Below are 20,550 nucleotides of genomic sequence, written 5' to 3'. Positions count from 1 at the left end.
AAAGCTTTACCGAAGGCATTTTGCTTTACCTCGCTATAACAGGTTTGATTTACTATGTTTTTCTTTGTTTGGAAGTCACAAAATTTATCTCGTTATAGCAGTTATTTCGTTATAGCCGATCTCGCTATAAGAGTAGCATTTTACATAGACTTGTGTGGAAGGAAATTTGGGACCGAGAAAATTTCCTCGTTATAACCGATATCTCGTTTTATATTCCACATACTAAGAATGTTGCAATAGGATTGGTCAAGAGCTGATCACGTGATGAAGCGTAGTTTTGCCCATCACATCACCTGAGAAGAAAAGTTCGTTACACTCTATGTTGATAGTCCCTTTTTGTTTCGCTGATCTCCACACAGTCCACTCAGTCCTAGCGCGAGATGAGAACGCGCGAAATAAAAGTGCGTTACACTGTGGACTATCATGTGACCTAGGTCAATTGATAGTACACAGTGCAACGCACTTTCACTTCGGTGCCGCGCGGTGCGCGCAGCAAATTAATTATTTTGTCATCTACGCGCACACGTAGACTAAGCCCTAAGGATACCTAAAGACAGCTAAAACAGTTTCAGATTTGGAATAAAATGGGAATTTCTAGGACCCTAGATGTGGAATATAAAGCAAATAATCAACTTTTAGTTTCAGGCAATGAGACAAACTATCACTTCCTCGGCGATCTGAATGTGTACGCTATCTTTCCTCAGCTGCGCTTCGGAAAGATAGCTACATCCAAATCGCCTCGGAAGTGATAGTTTGTCCCATCACCTTCACCAACGTTGATTATTTGCTTAATAGCAGTGTTCGTTATACCGAGTTTCCCCTGTAGAACACTTTGTACTGCATACTGTTTGTGCCGATCTAGAAGCCAGGAAGCCAACAGTTGACTGTAACCACTCTCCCATCACTGTTGTTCTTGGTTTTGTTTTGTTTTCAAATTCAACCACTCATAAAAAATTGTTGTACCAATCTCAATTCCAGAAATATACTGCATATGTAGTAAATATGCAATCAAAATGTTAACTGTAGTAAATAATCAAAATGTTAACTGCAGTAATTACGATTTCAGTTCAAATAAACGTCGACTTTTGAGATAGCCATTACCAGTTGCAATTACATTGTTTGAAAAATCATGCATGATTTAAACTTGGCAAATAATAACACTTGTATCAACACTTTTTCAAATATTTGCTTGTTGAATCTACAAAACATTATTTCTTTTTTCTTCCTCTATTCTGTGTCTATCTCTTTCTCTCTTAGCATGAAGTATGATAAAGAGTGATGAAATATTTGCAAAATTGAAAACCACTGCATATAAATGACACATACTGAGTAATCTCCCCAAATACAGCTGGCCCAGTGACAAAAATTTTTATTGAATGACTACACCGTGTCTTCCCCCATAAAACCTACTGCAGATGACTCCCATTATAATGAATACCTCAGTTTTCTTTCATTAAATTGTAATTTCATCATGACGGAAGGAAATTTTCACCACTTAACTGATAAGAATTTTGGAACACGAATTTTTACTCTGCGGTAAGAACATTTCATCATACGCTTGTTCCCCGTAAGGGACTGCCCTGTTTTTCACAAACATTACCAGTATGCTCAAGCATTATTTCACATACAATTTATGCTACATAAACAAGCCACACCACTTGTGCATGATTTCAAAGCATATTCCTTATGGGAACCACATGAGCCTTGTGTGAACTCTATGGGGAATTATACCTTAGAGAGTAAAGAAGTGCTCAAAATCACCACATTTTCTTTTTCACACATTTCTTGGGCATGCTGTGTGTCCATTTTAGAGCAAAAAAAAAAAAAAACTAGATATATCGCTACGGCTACTGATATGCCTCCGCCATAATGCATGGTTCTCCTAATAGGTCTATATTACAATGTCTTGACAATGTGTGATGACAGTTTCACACAATTGGCAAAATATTAAAATGACAGGTTTGACACAAATGTGCTGAATGTTCACTTTCCTAGAACTAGGTTCAATTGGATGAATGATTAAAATGGCAGAGTGCAGGTATTTGGGGAACTGATGATTTTTACTTGACTTTTGACCCTTTTATAAGTCTATGCATTGAGTAATTTTGAAGGTATTGAGAAAAAGTATAATTTCAGTATCAAATGGGAAAATAGCATTATCTAAACCTGGCCTTTGACCTTTGACCTCACAGTTCCAAAGAGAATCACTGTTAGGTTGAACATGCATAAATATGTAAGTTTCATGATGATACCTTGAGTTACTTTCAAGATATGGAGGAAAAAGTGCAATTTAGCACTTCCACTTGACCTTTTACCTTTTGACCTTTGACCTTTTGGCAAGAAACTTCCCCCAAAATATATATTGGGTAATACATGCCATACATCAAGTTAAAAAAAAAAAACAAAAACCTTCAGGCATATTGCATTTTAAGGAAAGTGGTGATATTTTGAGGAGCTGACCTTGACCTTTGACCCCCTGACCTTTGACCCATGACCCCCAACTTCCCTAGATAATCACTGCCCATCGGTACAAGCATATATACTAAGTTGCATGAAGATACCTTGAACCATTTGTAAGATATGGAGAAAAACATGAAATTTCAAATTTTTTTTTCACAAAATAACCTGTGACCTTTGACCTTTGACCCTGTGACCCTAAAATCCACACAAAGTATTATCCCCTAAGGATATACCCTCATACCAAGTTTGATGTAAAACCACCACATGGTTCTTGAGATATCGACAAAAACAAAACGGGACGTACGGACGTACGGACGTACGGACGTACGGACGGACGGACGGACGGACGACCCGAAAACATAATGCCTCCGGCCACTTCGTTGCGGAGGCATAAAAACAGCTTCAACAGATACACCGTGTATGCAAACTATGTTCTAAATTTAAGAGGTTATTATCATCAGACACAGTGGACTCTTATCAGATCGGTTGATATACGAATCTCTCTTTTTACAAATATAATTTTCCAACCCCAGAGACTAATGTTTCTTTGTACACTATTGTGCATCAATCCTGATAAATCAACATTTTGGTACAACAAAGTGATTTAATTTATCCAAAGAAGATCATTATCATGAGAAGCCACTTTAAAATACTAAGGTGCAAAGTAGAAATGACTGGATATTGTCAGGGAAGGAAATGACAGCACAATCTTATAAAAACATGCCTGAGTGGATCCTCCTTTTTCTTATTTTTTCTTTTCTTTTTTTTTGGGGGACTTGGCAGTCATTGGGGAGTTGCGAATATTTTATGCATTAGTCACAATTTTGAGTGATAATGCAGCCCAATCCTTTCATACTTTCTCAAAGCTGATCATCAAAGTTTCATCAAATTTCAAGATCAAAACTGTAGTTCAGGACATTAGTTGAGTGTTGTACAAGTTACGAACGTGGTACAGAGTGCATAAGGATGCCTTCAACCTTCTCGCCCCACCCTCCCCCAAAAGAAAAGACAGAAAATAATGATAATAAAATAGCAGTGTCTAAAGTCTAGTTGTATTCAACGTGCAGGTAGCATATCAGTGAATTGGGAACTGAAGTATGCTAAAAAGTTGAAAACAATCTGATACAGTGCACTCCCATTATAACGAAATGCTCGGGACCGGCAGTTTTCTTTCGTTATAATTTCGTTATAACCGAACAAATACAATAAATATATATCGAAAACAAGAAAACCATGTATATATATATATCATATTCTGTTTGCTGAATACTCATCTTACACTGGAAAGCTATGTAAAATGTGATGGGATAACTGTATTACAATAATAAACGCAAGTTCCCCTCAGAAACTGCGTGACACAAGGAGCAAACACACAGTGGTGTGAAGCGTTCACCCATGCAGAGACACTATAAAGGCTTGTTCCGCTATGTATTTTCGAAAGCAATATTCGCATTTCGTTATAACGGAGCACATTTCTTTTGTTTTTCTTCGTCTGTGGCGCTCGGAAAAGACTTCGTTATAATGAAAATTTCGCTATAACCGTTTTCGTTATAAGCAAACTTTGCACCGTAGACTTTAATGGTGATAATTTTGGGACCAGACGATTTATTTTGTTATAACAAAATTTCGATATATTTCGTGTTCGTTGTAACGGGAGTGCACTGTATTACACATTTGTGCCCCTTTATATGGCACATATTCCTTTCATAAATCTCAAATAATTCACTTCTGTACCTTCTGAGTTAAAACATAGGCAAATACACATAATTATGGAAAGAGAACCCCTGACACAAGCAAAGCACAGGCCTCTGAAATCAGTCAAGCAATCGATGTCACATTTCTCTCGATCTTGCTGTAACATCCATACTTGCAGCTGTTGACACAAGAGGGCAGGCTTTGAAAGTGCACAGCACTATCTGCCTGCACAGCATCCCACATGTGACTAAAATGCAAGCATTTTTATGCATGGCTGGTATTCAAAGCTCGGCGAGTCTATTGAAGGTGTACGCTTTCCACGTTGCATGCACTGCACTCGCACAAACATAGCCCGTCCTCTGGCTCAGACCTGCGGAGACTGTGTGTAATAGAGTTCAAACAGGGCAAAGTACGTAAAAATTTCCTGGTCAAGATTCTCCACGGGGTCACGACTCCTCCTCCGCTGCGTCGGCTGACTCGCCATTCTGTGCACCATCTCCCTCGGGCTCTTCGTAGTTCTCTGTCTTCATGTCGGAGATCCCCAGCATGTCGTTGTCTGCCTCAGACCTCTCGTAATCCTCCACTATCATCTCAGGGTCATCTTCGGGGGCGTAAACATTCTACAAGGGAGAAATTTTGAGGGTGCGGTTTATAGTGAACAATGACAAACAGTGTATGCAATCAAAGGATATCGTCTGTTGAGAATGAGAAGGGCGTTAAGTTGTCTCGAACACTATGGGTTTTGTGACAACTTAAGCCCTTATCATTCTCAACCGACGATATGTAGACATTCGCTGCGCATAGATAGAGTTAAACGTATCTGTAGTGGCCACGAAAGTAGCAACTCACTACAATACTAGCTTGTACAGCATCTTTCAAAGAAATTTAATATATCAACAATTTTTGAATGCCATGAAGTGGTGTACACAAGTCTAAAGTCTTCTCATCAGAAATGTGCATGGGCTGTATAAATGATGCTGAAAATGAAAGAAGAGTTCCTGGTTTGAAGGGGAAAATAAAGACAATAAAGACTAGGAAATAGTCACAGATACTGTAAAAGACCCTTTTTCTTTTAATTTCAAATATGAAGTAATATTTCACAACATCAACATTTCAATCCTTTTCATCTGTCATTCTAATTAACTCTCCTCCTTAAAATTTAGTCGAACATATGTATATGCAAATGTACACTTATTTGGTCCAATATCATGAATGTAAATATTTAGGTTCCAATTTCACGTGTTATTTTCAATCTACGAATCATTTGTTTGTTTGTTTCATTTCCATCTGAGAAGATGGCTGGATAGCCCATATACAGCTACGTACAACAGCTGGTCCTCTAAGGGGTCCAGTTGGATGTGAGGCGGGACCACTTCACCACGTTAAAACACCCTACTCTTTGCGATTAATAAATGAAGCAGAATCTATTAAGTGCATGAAATTTGACTCTCTCACACACGGGACCTCCATTTTATGTCCTATCCAAGTGACTGATTGTTTTGCCTCTTTTTAGAGGGGACGTTATGATACACTTGAGAATCTAACCCGGGTCCTTTGGATCGTGAGGCAGACGCGCTACCGACTGTCAGTCAGTCTGTAGCAGCCAGGTAAATTTCAATCAATTGCCGTCTTAACAGCTTCCACCGATTGAATGAAGACACACTCTAAAGGGCAATAGGAGATAATGTGCACACTGATAATAGATACTGTCAAGCCATTTCAATACAGGTAGACCATTGTAGGAGATCCCCATTTCAATACAGGTATTGCAATTGGTAGGCCATTTTGGAATGGCCTACCAAAATCTCTTAGAGAAGCATCTTCCATTGATAGTTTCAAAAAGAATCTCAAAACCTATATTTTCAATTTAAATTGACAATGTTGTATACCTGTATGTATAGTATGACCTGTGTACATATATAGGCTTGTTGTTTGTTGGTTTATTGTCTTATTATTTTCTGTGATACAGTTGTAACGTGACACAATATGTACTCTGTTCTATAGCGCCTTGAGTATCTTTTTTAGGTAGAAATGAGCGCTTTATAAGAGTCTCACTATTATTACTATTATTATTATTTATCATGTTACATGATTCTTACCTGTAGGTAGCTGTTTCCAGATGGGTCCTCCAGAATGACGGTGACAAACATCTCACCTCTTAAGATCTGTAAGGGGTTAACACAAAATACACACTCAAATAAATGAATACAAAGATAGACAGATAGATAGGTGGGTAGATGCATAGATAGATAGATAGATAAGGACATACATAGACAAACAAATTGATAGCTAGAAATTATAAGTACTTGTAAACAGATGGATAGGTAGATGGTCAGAGTGATCGATTGTAGATTAGTGTACATGTAGATAGATAGACAGATGAATAAGCAGATACTAGTAGATAAAGTAATAGGTATGTAAATAATGAATTGATCAATTATTCAATCAATTATGAAGATATCTAGATAAAAGACAAATTACTTGAATTGTTTACAGCCAATCCAATGTGATCACAGATTCCTGTCTGCTACACTGGTATGATCCATGATAAATAGTATACATTCATTCAGTGTCTTGCCCTATCGATTAATAATGTGTTTTGGTGCTGTGGTCTTAGATTTCTGTCTACTTTGCTCATCTGTGCTATCTTTGTTTTGGTTTTTTTACCTTTTCCCACTTCTCCATAAATTTGCCCATCTGGGATCCCTGGTGCGAGTCGCCAAACATGAAGGGGTTCTGACTGCTCAGCTGCGACTTGACGTCCGTTAGGAGGCCCTCTAGAGTTGTGAATTTGGCGCCTAACGTCGTCATCGGCTCGTGAGAGAAATCCAGCTCCGGGATTATGAGTTTGCATGTGCTTGACTGGGAGAAGAAAAATTTGATCCAAATTCTAAAAAATCATTTGAACTCAAGAGCAAGGTACTACTTATCAAGGTCACTGACAGCATACACTGTACGACAAACAACTGAAAGAGTTTCGCGAAGAGTTTCGCGTGTTTTTAATTCCGCGGAATCAAGACATCACGCACAGGAACATATGGCAAGCAAAAATATTCGCGTGCTTTTATTTTCGTGCTAGTTTCTAGTTGCGCGAAATGCGCAAAAAATTTCAACACCGCGAAAATTTCCACTTTTACAGTAAATCAAATCAAATCTAATTAAATCAAAGGTACACAGATCAAATAAGAACAAGCCAAGTCAAAGGTAAACAAATTAAAGCAAAACACAGCAATGTACAGTCAAACCTATCCATCATGGCCATCCAAGGGAGACAAAAAAAGGTGGCCATTATAGATGAGTGGCCACTACAGACAGGGTCTTCAACACCACACTATTCTCTTACGGGACATTTTTCAATGACCATATATGGCAGGTGGCCAGTAAAGACTGGTGGCTGTGAAGGCAGGTTTAAGTTACATTATATCAAATCAAAGCAAAGCACATCAAAGGGTTTACAAAAAAGAGGGTGCTTTGCAGAGAAAAGTTAAGAGACAATCCAGATAAAATCAAGTCTAATCCAACGAGAGGTATTAGAGCAAATCAAAAGAAGGTAAATTGAAGCACTCACCCGCAGGACGTCTCGACTGAGATCGATAGTGTCAGTCATCTTTAGCGTCATCCGCCGACCTTTCTCCGCAAAGCCCCCTCCCGTCTTCACCTCGTTGGACTTGAACCCACAGGAGTCACACGCCACGGCCATTATGATAACCTCCTTGAAGAACGGAATGTCTGACGAGGGTCAAAGGTCAAGGAAATCCTCCTCCCTGAATCCGTCTTTGCCTATCTCTCTTTTTTGATCTACCTGTCTCCCTTTCCATCTCTCATGATGATATTAATCACGAGAGTAAATTGTTAAACTGACACAGATTAATCTCTCACTCTCTCTCTCTCTCTCTTTCTCTCTCTCTTGCTCAACATGCACATTAAACAATTAACAAACACAATTTGTTGAGAAAGCCAAGATACATGTACTGTACAACAGAAATATATACAACAGATAGCACCTACTGGTACAATGAAAAGCTTAATGAAAAAGTGCAATACACAATCCCTGTCACTATTGTCAAAAAAGGAAAAAGAATGGAAATACATACACATGATCCTTTGATGAGTAGGTATGTATTTAACTACTCTTTTGCTTCCTCTACCAATATTCTTCATCAAAACTCTTTGTGAGGTAAGCGATTGTACACCATATCATTTTTTTTTTCACTTCACAAAAATACCCCCTTTTTGAGGTATGGCAACTCTAGCTAGGGGAACAGAAACTTTCAAAAAGCTTGCATGTAACTTTTCCACTGATCAATAAAAAATACAGTCCACTGCTCCATTTTTGAAGATTTTGAAGTACGGTCTGTATCATAAAGTATGAAATAATACCTTTTAAATGATATATTGTTCACTACATATAAAGGTACATTTTTGAAGTTATGGTCAAAAGAGGCAAGAATTTTCTTATTATTCTCTTTATTTTTCTTGACCTTTAATCGCAAATATCTCCATTTGGCAAATATGGACTTATCGGTTTTTGCAAACAAACTCGATCTTCAAATAATGCCCCACTGAAATTATGCTGAACTATTTTGCGATTTGAATTTTACAAAAAGTGTTTCAATCCCGGAAGGCGCCAAATGATCATTTTCTCGGACTGAAAGGATACCGATCGGCTGCATCCTGCACTTGGTCGGGGCGTGGCACTCCTGGCAGTCGACGTTGAATTCCAGGACCTCCTCCGGCACCAAAGGATCGTCTTCTGGAGGCCCAGCGTCACCAGCCGCAGCATCTTCCTCATCCTAGTAACAGTGGAGGATCATCAACCACAAGACGAGTATCATTACAATTACTTTAGGAAAGGATGTGTTAAAATCTCCTTGAAGGTACAAAGGGAAACCTCGTCACAGCAAGGACCTCAAAACCATGATAATAACTTTGTTTCATCAGGTTTCTCACTATATCGAGGGCAAATACATACATAAAATTGTGACCTATGAAATCACCTCCTTATACAGAGGTTTTGTTATATCAAACCTCTTTATATTAAGGTTTCACTGTACTCAAAGGATCTCTGAAGTTCAGGATTTAGTGTCTGTACTATTGAAGACTATCGATCTCGTCTACATAACAAGCTGATGCCACTGTTTTGACAAATTTTTTTTTTTGTGCCACGCTAACATGTTGACTACAACACAGGAAACATCTCATTACAACTTTCCTATTAAAGATGTTCTCCTTTGGTGATACTAACTTTGATTCCGCGAACAACTTAAAATCTTTGCTTTAAAAGTATTCCTGATTTTATGTGGTGTCCCTGAAACAAATCATTACCATCTAAGAGCAAACAAGATTGGTTTGATAGGTGAACCAGTATTGTAAGTACTTGGGAGGGGCAGTTGGATGGTAGGGGCAGATCAAAATCAGAACTGGACAAACAGTAATTAAAACAACTCCCAATCAATTACATATGTGACCATACATGTATGTGAGTAAAGGAAAGAAGAGACAGTGACTCCTTTGTCTAAAAAGATTTCAGTGTAACATATCATAGAGTTACATGCTTTCTTTGAAGATAGACTGACCTACGTACTCGGTATCTGCGTTTACATGTTTTGTGTGATTCAATCTAAGCCCAGTAAATTCATAATTATTAGTACCGGTACTATGTTTGGGGCTTTATTTGTTCGGTGTTTTCTTTTTCACGAGAGAAGGAGAGAGTCAGAAAGGCAGTAATTCAACAGATATTGCCCAGTGTTCAATGCCCTATTGTCGCTAAATTGTCTGGAGAGGTCACTGACCTGGAATCCCAGCATCTTCTGCTGCTCACTTGTCCGCTTGTAGTAGGTGACCTTCAGGGCGGGGTCAGGTTTCGGTGCAAATGGATTCTCTATAAAACTATTGCCAGTAGGGTCATCAATAATCTGGGAATGGTAGAGGATATGAATTCAGTATGGGAACTGGTTTGGAAATGCACTGATTTAATAGGTATCACAAACAATATTGACAGATTTCTCAAGTCATATGTGACCCGCTACAACAAAATGGTCCTAAAGTCGCGCACGGTCGAAGCCGTGAAAATCGAGTTTGAAGTCAGAGCATCAAAATTGGTCAAAACTTACGATTTTCTGAATTTGACATATTATTAGAGTCTGACATGTCTTCTATCATCTGTCGAAATTTTGAAGCAAAATGATGGAAGGAAAGACTAAAAAATAGCGTTTTTCTGGGCCATGTTTTTTTGGCGTTTCAACGAAGCAGAAACTGGTTCGAACATTTGGATTGAGCGCCACACATAGGCTCCGCCCCTAACAACGACCAGAGTGATCTCATTGGTCAGTTTGCTGCTTGCCGCTAACCGAAGCGTGAAGCTCGCACACTGCCCAGTCGACTGGTGCGTGCTGGCGGGGTGCGCTATGCCCAGCCACTTCTCCTGGCCTCCTGGTCACTGATTGGTCGGTGAGGAGACCGTCGACGATATGTTTGAATGAACATTTCGGGGGTTGCTAGGGCTTACCTTCTATTGTCCGGACGTGAATACTGACTTGCGTGTCCCTTGATCGTGATTGCGTCACAAGGAAAACTTTTAGGGTGCTTTTCTCGAAACAGTGATTTCCCAGACGTCTCGACATGCTCTTTTTTAAACATCGATATCTCCGCAGCCGATTATTTTTATAAGATGTGTTATATATCAATTTAAAGCAGAAAGATTAGGGAATTGTGTCATGCAATTTTCAAATAATCGACCTCGCCCGACTTTAGGATCATTTTGTTGTAGCGGGTCACATATAAGAATTCAGGCATTATGAAAGTTTCCAGTTACTATTACTGCTCACTCAGGGGAATAAAAACAATATACTTTAGTCTATAAAAAAAAAGTGGATGTATATTGCCATGCAACAAAAAAGTATTTTTCAGAATACAAAATCAAACAAAACTAGAAAAGCACTTGGAGAGCACAGACTTCCACTAAGCCAACAAGTCACTTCCACCCTCACTTGCTTGCAATTTCCCCAAAAATAGAAGCACCTTGTTTATGTCATAGCACTGTGCCTTGCCCGAGGAGAGCATGTGCTTAAGTGCACATATGTAAACCTCCAGTACGCACAGCTTGAACCCAATGTTAGTTGACCTTATATGCCAAAGATGAAAAATCCTTTAAAAATCCATACAAATTCCTAGATCACTACCAAAATTGCATGAGGTACTCCTTGTATCAATAGACATTTTTTCTGCAAGTTTCATTTTAATCCGCACACAACTTTTTGAGTTATTTTGCAAACAGACAAACCAATGCCGATGATCACTTAACCTCCTCCTTCTTGGCGGAGGTAACAATATCAAACTGAAAAGTATAACACAGTAAATCTTCCAACATCAATAGCAAAGTATTTTTCTGACTACAAAATCAAACAGAACACTACGAAACTGAAAAGCACAACACGGTATATCTTCCCAAATCTCAGCAAAGTGGAGTTGAAGGTACTCACCAGATGGAAGGGCCTTGGGACGTTTTTTAATTTTTCAATGAAAGCATCGATCTGAGCGGCTACTTCTGGTTGCAACGCCTACAAAACAAGAAGTAGTAATGGGAGGAAATAAACTGCAAATGCAACACACAAAATTTGAATTGTAGTGACACAAGTTTACAGGTGTCATAGGAATAAACTGAGTGTACCTAGGGATACCAGGTATGCGCAGAATTATGAAAATCAATTTGCTTTATGTAAACTTGCTTTGAAAAATAGAAAACAAAACAACAAAAACAAAAACAAAAACAAAAACAAACAATTTTACCTTGCTAGTTCTTACTGGATTTAGAGAGAAATCATATGCCTACACTGTCAAAAACAATATACGAACAAATACAAAACATTGAATTTCTACAATAAGAGTAATTTTGTGCACCATTGGCCAGAACAAACAGAACTCAACATCTCTCACTGAGCATAAATTCTTCAAAACCTCCATTAAAATGAATGTTTATAAATCACTTTTATACAGCTGTCGCAATCTCTGACAAATTAGTTGCTCAGCACTTTGCAAAGTAAACAAAACATTACAAACTAGAGAAGCACTCTGAGAGCGCAGACCTCCGCCAAGCATGCAAATCATTTTCACCACTGATCTTGTTCTTCCGTAGAGATATCAGTGATTTCCACCCATACGTACTGCATTGTGTGCTGAAAGTTGCCAGATTTCCCAATATAGAAGCCTTTGTTACGTCATAAACCCTCAGCTGCACGGCGCGCCTCATCCCAGCAGAAACTAGAGCACGCACTTTAGTGCGCGCAGGCAAACCTCAAATACGCGCAACCTGAACTCCCAAGTTCATTGACCCTACCTGCCAAAATATCAAAAATCCTTCATAAATTCCCCAACAATTCTCGGATCAATGCTAAAAGTTAATTGTTTGGTACTTGTGTCATTCTCAAACTTTCTTGCAAGTTTCATTCCAATTCGTTCACTACTTTTTGAGTTATTTTGCACACAGACAAACTAACTAACTAACAAACCAACGGTAACGAAAACATAACCTCCTCCCTTGGCGGTGGTAAATATACTTCAAAGTATATTTCATATAGCGTGACCGTCGTAAAGTTGTTGTAGTTGTTGTTGCTGATGTTGGTGATGGTGGTGGTGGTTGTTGTTGTTGTTGCTGTTGTCGTCATCGTCGTCATCGTCCTCATCGTTGTTGTTGTATTACTGGATCTAGGATGAAAAAGTGAGTTTTACTTACCCTCCTGACTGGCTGGTCTTGCTCAAGACCTGCAGCTGCTCTCTGCAGTAGTCCCTCCACTGTTGTTAGGGCTGAAAGGGTTAAAGGAACACAACAGCACATTTGATTTATATCTGATCTGGGTCTAGGAATCTAAAGAAATACTACAGAAATTTAAATAGCAGCATGAAAATCAATTATTCCTCCTCACCTACAAAGCAATCTACTGTTACTAGCAATCTACTGTTACTATAGTTATTGCTGGTACTAGAACTACAATCATATAGCTTCCACTTCTATTTCACTACTACTATAATTGTTACTAATTTCTACTACTACTGCTGCTGCTGCTGCTGCTGCTACTACTACTACTACTACTACTACTACTACCAATACTACTACTACTACTACTACTACCAATACTACTACTACTTCTACTACTACTCCTTATCACATTCCTTTTGACTTTTACTATAGTATTAGTAGTTTTACTATGTATGTTACCATTGCCACTACTAATACTATAACTACTTCCGCTACAGTTACTTTCCTTTCTACTACTACTATCATGTCTACACCTACTATGATAAACTGCTTCTATCTCTTCAACTTTTTCTCTCTTTTATTCATTCTTTTTCCCTGTTTTGCAAGGTTGTACAAATCATACCACATCTTTGCCCAACTCTCTTTTTATTTGAGTCTTGGCATGGTAGCTGTACATGTTACATGTACATGTAAAGCCCACATTAGAACATTATTTTCTTCATTTACCTATTATGAGCATACACAATGCTGACCAACATAGGGCCTACCACTTCACATGATGGATAAGTGTTCCCTAAAAGTGCATGATATTTGGGACTTTTTGTATACTATTCTGCCAATTTGCACATTCTAAGTGTGTAACACGAGCATGTGATATTAAACGAAACTAAGCCATTCCCACAAAGCTCTCCTAATAATCTTGCTTTGTCACCAAAATTGTCATGATGCATTGAAAAGTGAAGTTGAGGTCATATCTGAGATGGTATCTACATAAAGCACTTACTCCCTTTCTGCGTGAAGGCTGGTATCTCAAAACCCAACTCAGGGATCTCGGCAGTGGCTGAATCTGTCTTCACAACTTGCCTGTCCATGTCCTGTGGGTCAAATGAAAACATCAAATCAGCAGTAGAGGTCATAACTAAGTACTTGACAAAAGCATAGTATGAGAATAATACCATTTGATTGAATTTTCCTTGTCAATGTACTACATACAAGGCACTGCAATTATGACAAACTGTGAATAAGAGGTGATTTTAGTGCAATTTCATCAATTTGTAAAAGGTGATTTTACACTTGTTTGTTAGTGTATTAAAGACAATTCAAACATGTGGATGAGCAAGGGATAAATCAACGAGTAATTGCACAGAATTTCCCCTTACCAAATTCAGAGTTCACTCCTCAATTATTAATTTGCATGAAAAACTCTCAAGTCTGATCTTATCGCAGGTACCTGAAGACTAAAACAAACTGTATAACCCTAATCAGGCTGGGGGGGGGGGGGGGCGGAATCCGCCCCCCCCCCTCGACGTTTCGTGCAATATCTTCGCAGCGCGATAAGCTCCCGCTGCGATGTTTCATGACTTTCTTATCGCGCAACTTTTGAGACCAAAATTGTTGCGCCCGCGCGTACCATTTTGACGCGACGCCCGTTCGAAAAAAATTTGTCAACCCCAAAATTGCTCCAAAACGTGATTTTGTGTACAAATCCAATGCAAATTGTGTTTTTTCAATTAATTTGCATAAAGATTCATATCTTGACTTAGAATGGACGAAATTAATCTATTCTAGCATAATACAGCTTTGAAAAATGTCTGTGACAAATTTTGGCCAAAAAACAAACAAAAACAAAAGGTCGAAAAACAAGGAAATACATTTATAAGAAATTCAAAAAACAATCAAATACGTAAGAAATTAATTTCGATACAGATTTTTTTTCATCCTATGCCTCAGGAGAATGATACAAGAAACATTTTTTAAAAGAAATTAGCTTAATTAGAGCATTAATAAGTGATGTAGAGCCCAAAACTGATTTTATGTATAAATTACAATAATTAATTAATATAAAATATAAGAAAAATTTTTCGGAGTAAGCAACCATACATTTTGATAGTATACATCGCGGGCGTCGCGTGTGCCGATTTTCGGTGCGATCACGCGTTCCATAGGCGAGATCTGAAGGGGGCGGAATCCCCCCCCCCCCCCCCTCCCGATATAGAATAGCCAAAAAAGCCCAGCCTGATTAGGGTTAAGAGAGCACTTATCTGCAGCTAATTCAGGGAACTGCGCAAAAGAAAACGGCAATCCAGATTGAACACATCTACTCCACATGTTGTCAGTAAAGTATTTTTGTTCTCTTTTTCAGAATGAGAACCTTCCCCTTTCCACCCAAAAATATATCATAACTTCATATGAGATAGATCATTGAGTAATACCCTTATTCAACAGAAATTTCTTCTCATCACTCACTCGTCGGAAGTAAAGTTTGTTGCTTCCAGCCACCCACCGAAGTGTATCGGGTCACAGTCTGATGAATCCGACTTGTGTTGGTGGACAATCGGGTCAGTCTCAGACCTGTCTTGCGTGATCCTCACGGGACGATCTTGCCTCATCGGATCACACCCGGCATGCCTGACACTGACCAGACAGTCAACCATAACAAGTCGGATTCATCAGACTGCCATCCAACACACTTCGGTGGGTGGCCGGAAGCAACAAACTTTGCTTTTGATCAGTGACCGATGAGAAAAGAAAAATATCTGTGGAATGGGGGTATGACAGGAAAGTAGGGTGTGAATTTTGCCCATTCCCCACCTCCACTGTCTTAATCTCCACATCGAAGGTACAGCCCTGGGGTTGCAGACTGCTGGCGGGCTGGATCTCGTTGTTGCTGTAGTTGCAGTGATCGCATTCAAAGGAGCTGATCACGACAGACTTGAAGAACGGAATCTTGGTGAGGAGGAGGCGGGTCATGCCCTACCAACGAAAAAAAAAAAAGAAAAAAGATGATGGATGAACATTTTGAGTCATTGGAGGATTTGTACAGCAAGACACTACAAATGACATTCTATTTGTAGTTCAAGAAAATGAACTCTCCCTTTTCCTTATATGACTGATCAATAATCCCGTTGAAATGTGAATAAAATGCTCTCCATAACATATCACTCACATCTCCATCATGGTAACCATCTGAAAGCACTTGTTGGATGCCATTTGAATGAAATTGAAGAATTATCAAAATTTTGTATTATTTTTTTTCAGGGCCATATAAGATCTGCAAACTTTCGCTGTGTGTCCTAATAAAAGTTTTGATTGTAACAATTTCACTGTAAATATGAACTTCATTTGCATCAATCGCACAGGTACGAATACTGACTCAGAATGATAAGAATACAGTGTAACAATGACTAACTTAATAAATGGCTTTTGATACAATAAACACCTTAATCCATCGAGGACGAGTACCGAGTATACTCGGGCAAGTGTCAGATGGGAAATGCATGTTGCAGCACAATCAACACATTCTCAAGAGGTTAAGCATGGGTCTTAAACTACGTATGGTGCCAAATGATATTTCAATCGAAGCTATCATAGAATGTAGAAAAACATTTTCTTGCAAATATAATTGCTGTTATTCACAATGAAATGATTAGACATGGAGATATATTCTGACACAACACTAAAATTTTCCTAACATGTTAGAGGTTTTACAGCTCTCTGTCTGCATTTCAATCCATCTCCACACAAAAACTCCTTGCATCACCATTGGGGAAAAATAGAAAGACTTCATCATGTCCACCCCCCCCCCCACCAAAAAAAAAAAAAAAATGTCATACCACTCTACATTACACCACCCTTGTTAGCTGAAACGAAGATGCATCATGTGCAAACACACACTTCGGCCTTTGGCAAGTGGTGGGGACAGCATGCATCTGTGCATTAGCTAACAATGGAAGGGTTCGATAGAGTGGCATGGCAAAATAAGTGGGGTAGGGACTTCGGAAGTTTTATACAGTATGAAAACACATTGTTTTTTGACCTTTGAACTCACATTTTCATGACAATTCATGCACAGACTCTCGATCTCTGTCGTTTCGAGCTCGTCGTAGTTCTCGGCGGAGAGGTCTTTGAGCACCATCCGGTCGTTCCCACCCTCCTTTTCCGCCATGACTCTGGGTTGGGCCAGAGAATCTCCAGTGATGTTGAAGAAAGGCCTTAACGAAGGAACGGGCCTACAGACAGAGCCCACTGCTTTGTTGTTCTGTTACAGGACCAGTCCTCTACTTCCGTGTCACTCTAAGATGTGATGTAACTTGTGATGATGTGATGATACCTGTGTCATTTCAAGACTCTCAAAGAGTGACAAAAACACACGTTACGGTCTTTTAAAATGTATTGTTATATCGCCTCTTCTTCTGAGTCTTGAACATGTAATGATGTTGAACCAACCGCAAGATAAGCGCAGCAAGCTTGCTTGCACAGCACACACAGCAGCACAGCACATAAGTGGACGCACACTTACAAATCAATCAGCTTGCGAAGAACACATGTCATGAACTCACCAATTTACGTCAAGTAGAAGACTCCACCTTTGACCACTTTAATAATGATTGCACGCGAGAGCTCCGCAAAGGAATAGGAATAATTTGTCCCATTAACAGGAGCAGTTTGTGTAAGATATCAGATGAGCTAGGCATGCACGCAGAGCCTAACTTCGCACTTGTATACTACTTACTAAGTATTTAGTATATAGCAGCGGACTGCAGATCGAATCTGGCCGGTGCAGCGACGGGGGCGGCGCGGCGAGAGTTGACCGTGCGTGTGGCGTTTTGAGTGGAGCGAGCCGCCGTGCACGCAGAGCAGCATGGATCGGATGTACAGATATACACAGGTGAAATTACGGGACTGGTGATCAACATCCTTGGTTATCGAATGTATGCCCACGTGTGGATGGAAAGGGCACATTAGACTAAGAAATTGAGTACAGTCTAAATGAGAGACGTTTCTCGAAGAACACGAGATCCCAAAAAGAGCGATCAGTGGATGGCAACTCCAAATCCTGTGACGTAAAGTTGTGCAATAATCTCGGGTTCAATTAAAGGGATAACACAGTTTCTATTGATATGGGGCTTAAGGTTTCCAACTTTTTAATGATGATTTTGTAGATAATGAAAAACCTCTCATGAAAAAAAGAACATATAATTCTAAGAGGAATCAAAAGTCTATTTGGTGGAAATTGGCTTTGAAATTTGATTTGATTTTTCTTGATTTGATTTATTGTCCAATAGGGAAATTCGTTTTTCATACGGTTTGACAGTACAGGTACATAGATATGACAATATGCATATATACATACACATTTCGATAATTCATAAACAGAAATTGTAACACGTAAAGTAGATACAGTGACGATCAAGTGAACATAATACATAATTGCAATAATTATATTGATTACATTCACAATATGTATTTCCTAAGTGTAATAAGTAAACATAATCCTATATTTGTATTTATATTACTGTTTCCTGCAAATATTTTAAATAAACGATAGTAACCTAATGCCATGTTATAACTACACTGTACATGATATGAATTTCATGATAATTTTCAATATCATGTATTCATTATGTCATGTCCTATGTACTCGTACCTGTTTGTATATGTGTGTGTGCGTGTGTGTGTGTGCGTGTGTGTGTGTGTGTGTGTGTGTGTGTGTGTGTGTGTGTGTGTGTTTGTGCATGTGTATATACAAATATACATGTGTTTATAGGTGATGTTTGTCCGGGTGTAATATAAACCAAATTAATACATTTTGATGAATGTCCCATGCAATCTGATTAAATTAAAACATTAAGTTAAAGTTATGTTTTAAATCTATACTTGAAAGACAAACCACCTAACCTGTGCATTAAACAGATGATGGGAACGAAAGATCGCTTGAAAGTAGTTTTCTATATACGTGCTTGGTGCACAATCTGAATATAGGCGTATACCTGAGCGGTTCATATTGAAATTCTCGTTTAGTGGATGGGTTGGGTCCTGAAAAACCTGTCTCAGTCTGGAGAAGACTCTTTCTGAATAAATGGCTGAGATATCCGGAACAACGCGATCCTATAAAGACGAGACCTACCTTTCAATAGCATCGCCTTGTTTTACTCTGTTTTTTGATATCTTACAGAAAGTCAATAGCTGAATTTTCACCTCCACCAATACTTATTCATCCTTTTTTTGCAACGGGAAAGCTTAATTTCCTTTATACAACTTATCTTTGAATGCCTTTTATTTTAAATAATTTTCTGCAGCACTCTCGTAATCTTTATTCTTTGCTGTATATCGTACATTATACAGTATGCCTATCACAGGCAGAAAGCTATCACAACTTAGAGTACGAGTTTTCAAGATGTAGGACCTACTTATCTTGAATTGTATCAAGCCATGCATGTGCTTCTCTTGATCTAATAAATAATATTGCTGAAAATGGAGGGGACTGCTGAAAAGCAGGGCTTGTAGAATGCAGCCCCGTCATAGAGAAAAACATATATATAATTGCAACAAAAGGAAAACAATACTATTTCCCTATAGGCAGTGTAGTAGAAAAAAAAAACACAGAGTATACACACATACATGCACACATATACCAACGCACATTAACAAACACAAGGCGGCTCTCTTGTAAGGAAAGATTGATGAGAGGAAAAGGTGGGTCATAAACAGGGCACTAGAGGCACAGAGGCATTATTATTATTTTGTTGTTGTTGTTGTTGTTGTTGTTGTTGTTGTTGTTGTTGTTGTTGTTTTATCGTACGGGGGGACTTCACAGGTCAGCTTTGCTTGTTTTTCTCTCCATATACATATTCTGAATTCATATACTTATATAATAGTACATATATATGCATATATATATATATATATTGTAACTACCCTATGGTACAATAGGTTAGGGAGGGAGACTAGCTTCTCTTGGAATCTATTATGACGTAAATTTTACCTCCTTTAATATTTCCTTATCGTCTGCTTAACTGCTCATACTTATACTTATCTCCAACCTTACTACGTTTAGCTACTAGAGTGTATACGTCAGTGTCAAAGAACTTCAATTTGCCTTGGCGATCCAGGAAGCATAACACTACTTCAGACAAGGTATAGTGGCATCTATTATTACAACAATAGATGACATTGATCGATTTATCATTATTGTGTCTTACTTGAAATATTCTCTGAAACTTAGCGATTATCGTTAGGTATCACTTACCAGTGTTGACACTATAGACGACTATAGTCACTAGATCTATATCCAGTTGTTGTCATTGTTGATGAATAGACTTTTATAGGCTCCATTAGATTTCACGTCGATAACTTTGATAATTATTGTTATAGAGGTGGAAACTTCGTTGTGAGGTATTATCAGGAAATTCCCTTCATGATAGATCCATGTGTTTAACGGTTTGACATTTCCTTAGAATAACGGAGCCGCTAGAAAAGTACGTGTTTCTCCTTCGGAAGTAACCTTGAAATGACAGAGTTTACGTAGTAGTCGTTTACGCATTACACATCGGCCGTGATAAGGCAAAGGAACGTAACTCAAAATTTGGGCATTTTGAGTTATGAGCATATGGCTCCTAGATAAAATGTGCTCTTTTTAA

At 38.6% G+C, this 20,550-nt stretch overlaps 1 protein-coding gene across 1 annotated transcript; it reads right to left on the bottom strand.

Annotated features, from left to right (window-relative positions):
* Positions 1-4,218: 4,218 nt before the first annotated feature.
* Positions 4,219-17,511, bottom strand: LOC139708554 (zinc finger protein ZPR1-like). Its single transcript, XM_071620496.1, has 12 exons — positions 17,470-17,511; positions 16,959-17,258; positions 15,722-15,883; positions 13,914-14,004; positions 12,887-12,957; positions 11,637-11,714; positions 9,948-10,070; positions 8,816-8,948; positions 7,724-7,884; positions 6,823-7,017; positions 6,255-6,320; positions 4,219-4,775 (listed from the first exon to the last, which is right to left on the bottom strand). Exons 2-12 carry the CDS (start codon positions 17,073-17,075, stop codon positions 4,602-4,604), a joined length of 1,371 nt encoding a protein of 456 aa, XP_071476597.1. The 5' UTR covers positions 17,076-17,258; positions 17,470-17,511; the 3' UTR covers positions 4,219-4,601.
* Positions 17,512-20,550: the final 3,039 nt, after the last annotated feature.

The sequence above is a fragment of the Diadema antillarum genome, unplaced genomic scaffold (assembly GCF_040938485.1).
Source record: "Diadema antillarum isolate AM-2024a unplaced genomic scaffold, OU_Dant_1.0 seq00001348_RagTag, whole genome shotgun sequence".
Taxonomy (NCBI): domain Eukaryota; kingdom Metazoa; phylum Echinodermata; class Echinoidea; order Diadematoida; family Diadematidae; genus Diadema; species Diadema antillarum.
This window is presented reverse-complemented; position numbering and strand designations above follow the sequence as displayed.

Excerpts from the sequence above, each read along its gene's own strand:
- LOC139708554 (XM_071620496.1), bottom strand. The coding sequence starts at position 17,075 with ATGGCGGAAAAGGAGGGTGGGAACGACCGGATGGTGCTCAAAGACCTC. Across the intron at positions 12,958-13,913 it reads AGCCTTCACGCAGAAAGGGA|CCCTAACAACAGTGGAGGGA; the intron begins GTAAGTGCTTTA and ends TAACCCTTTCAG. Across the intron at positions 7,885-8,815 it reads GTGCAGGATGCAGCCGATCG|ACATTCCGTTCTTCAAGGAG; the intron begins GTATCCTTTCAG and ends GACCCTCGTCAG.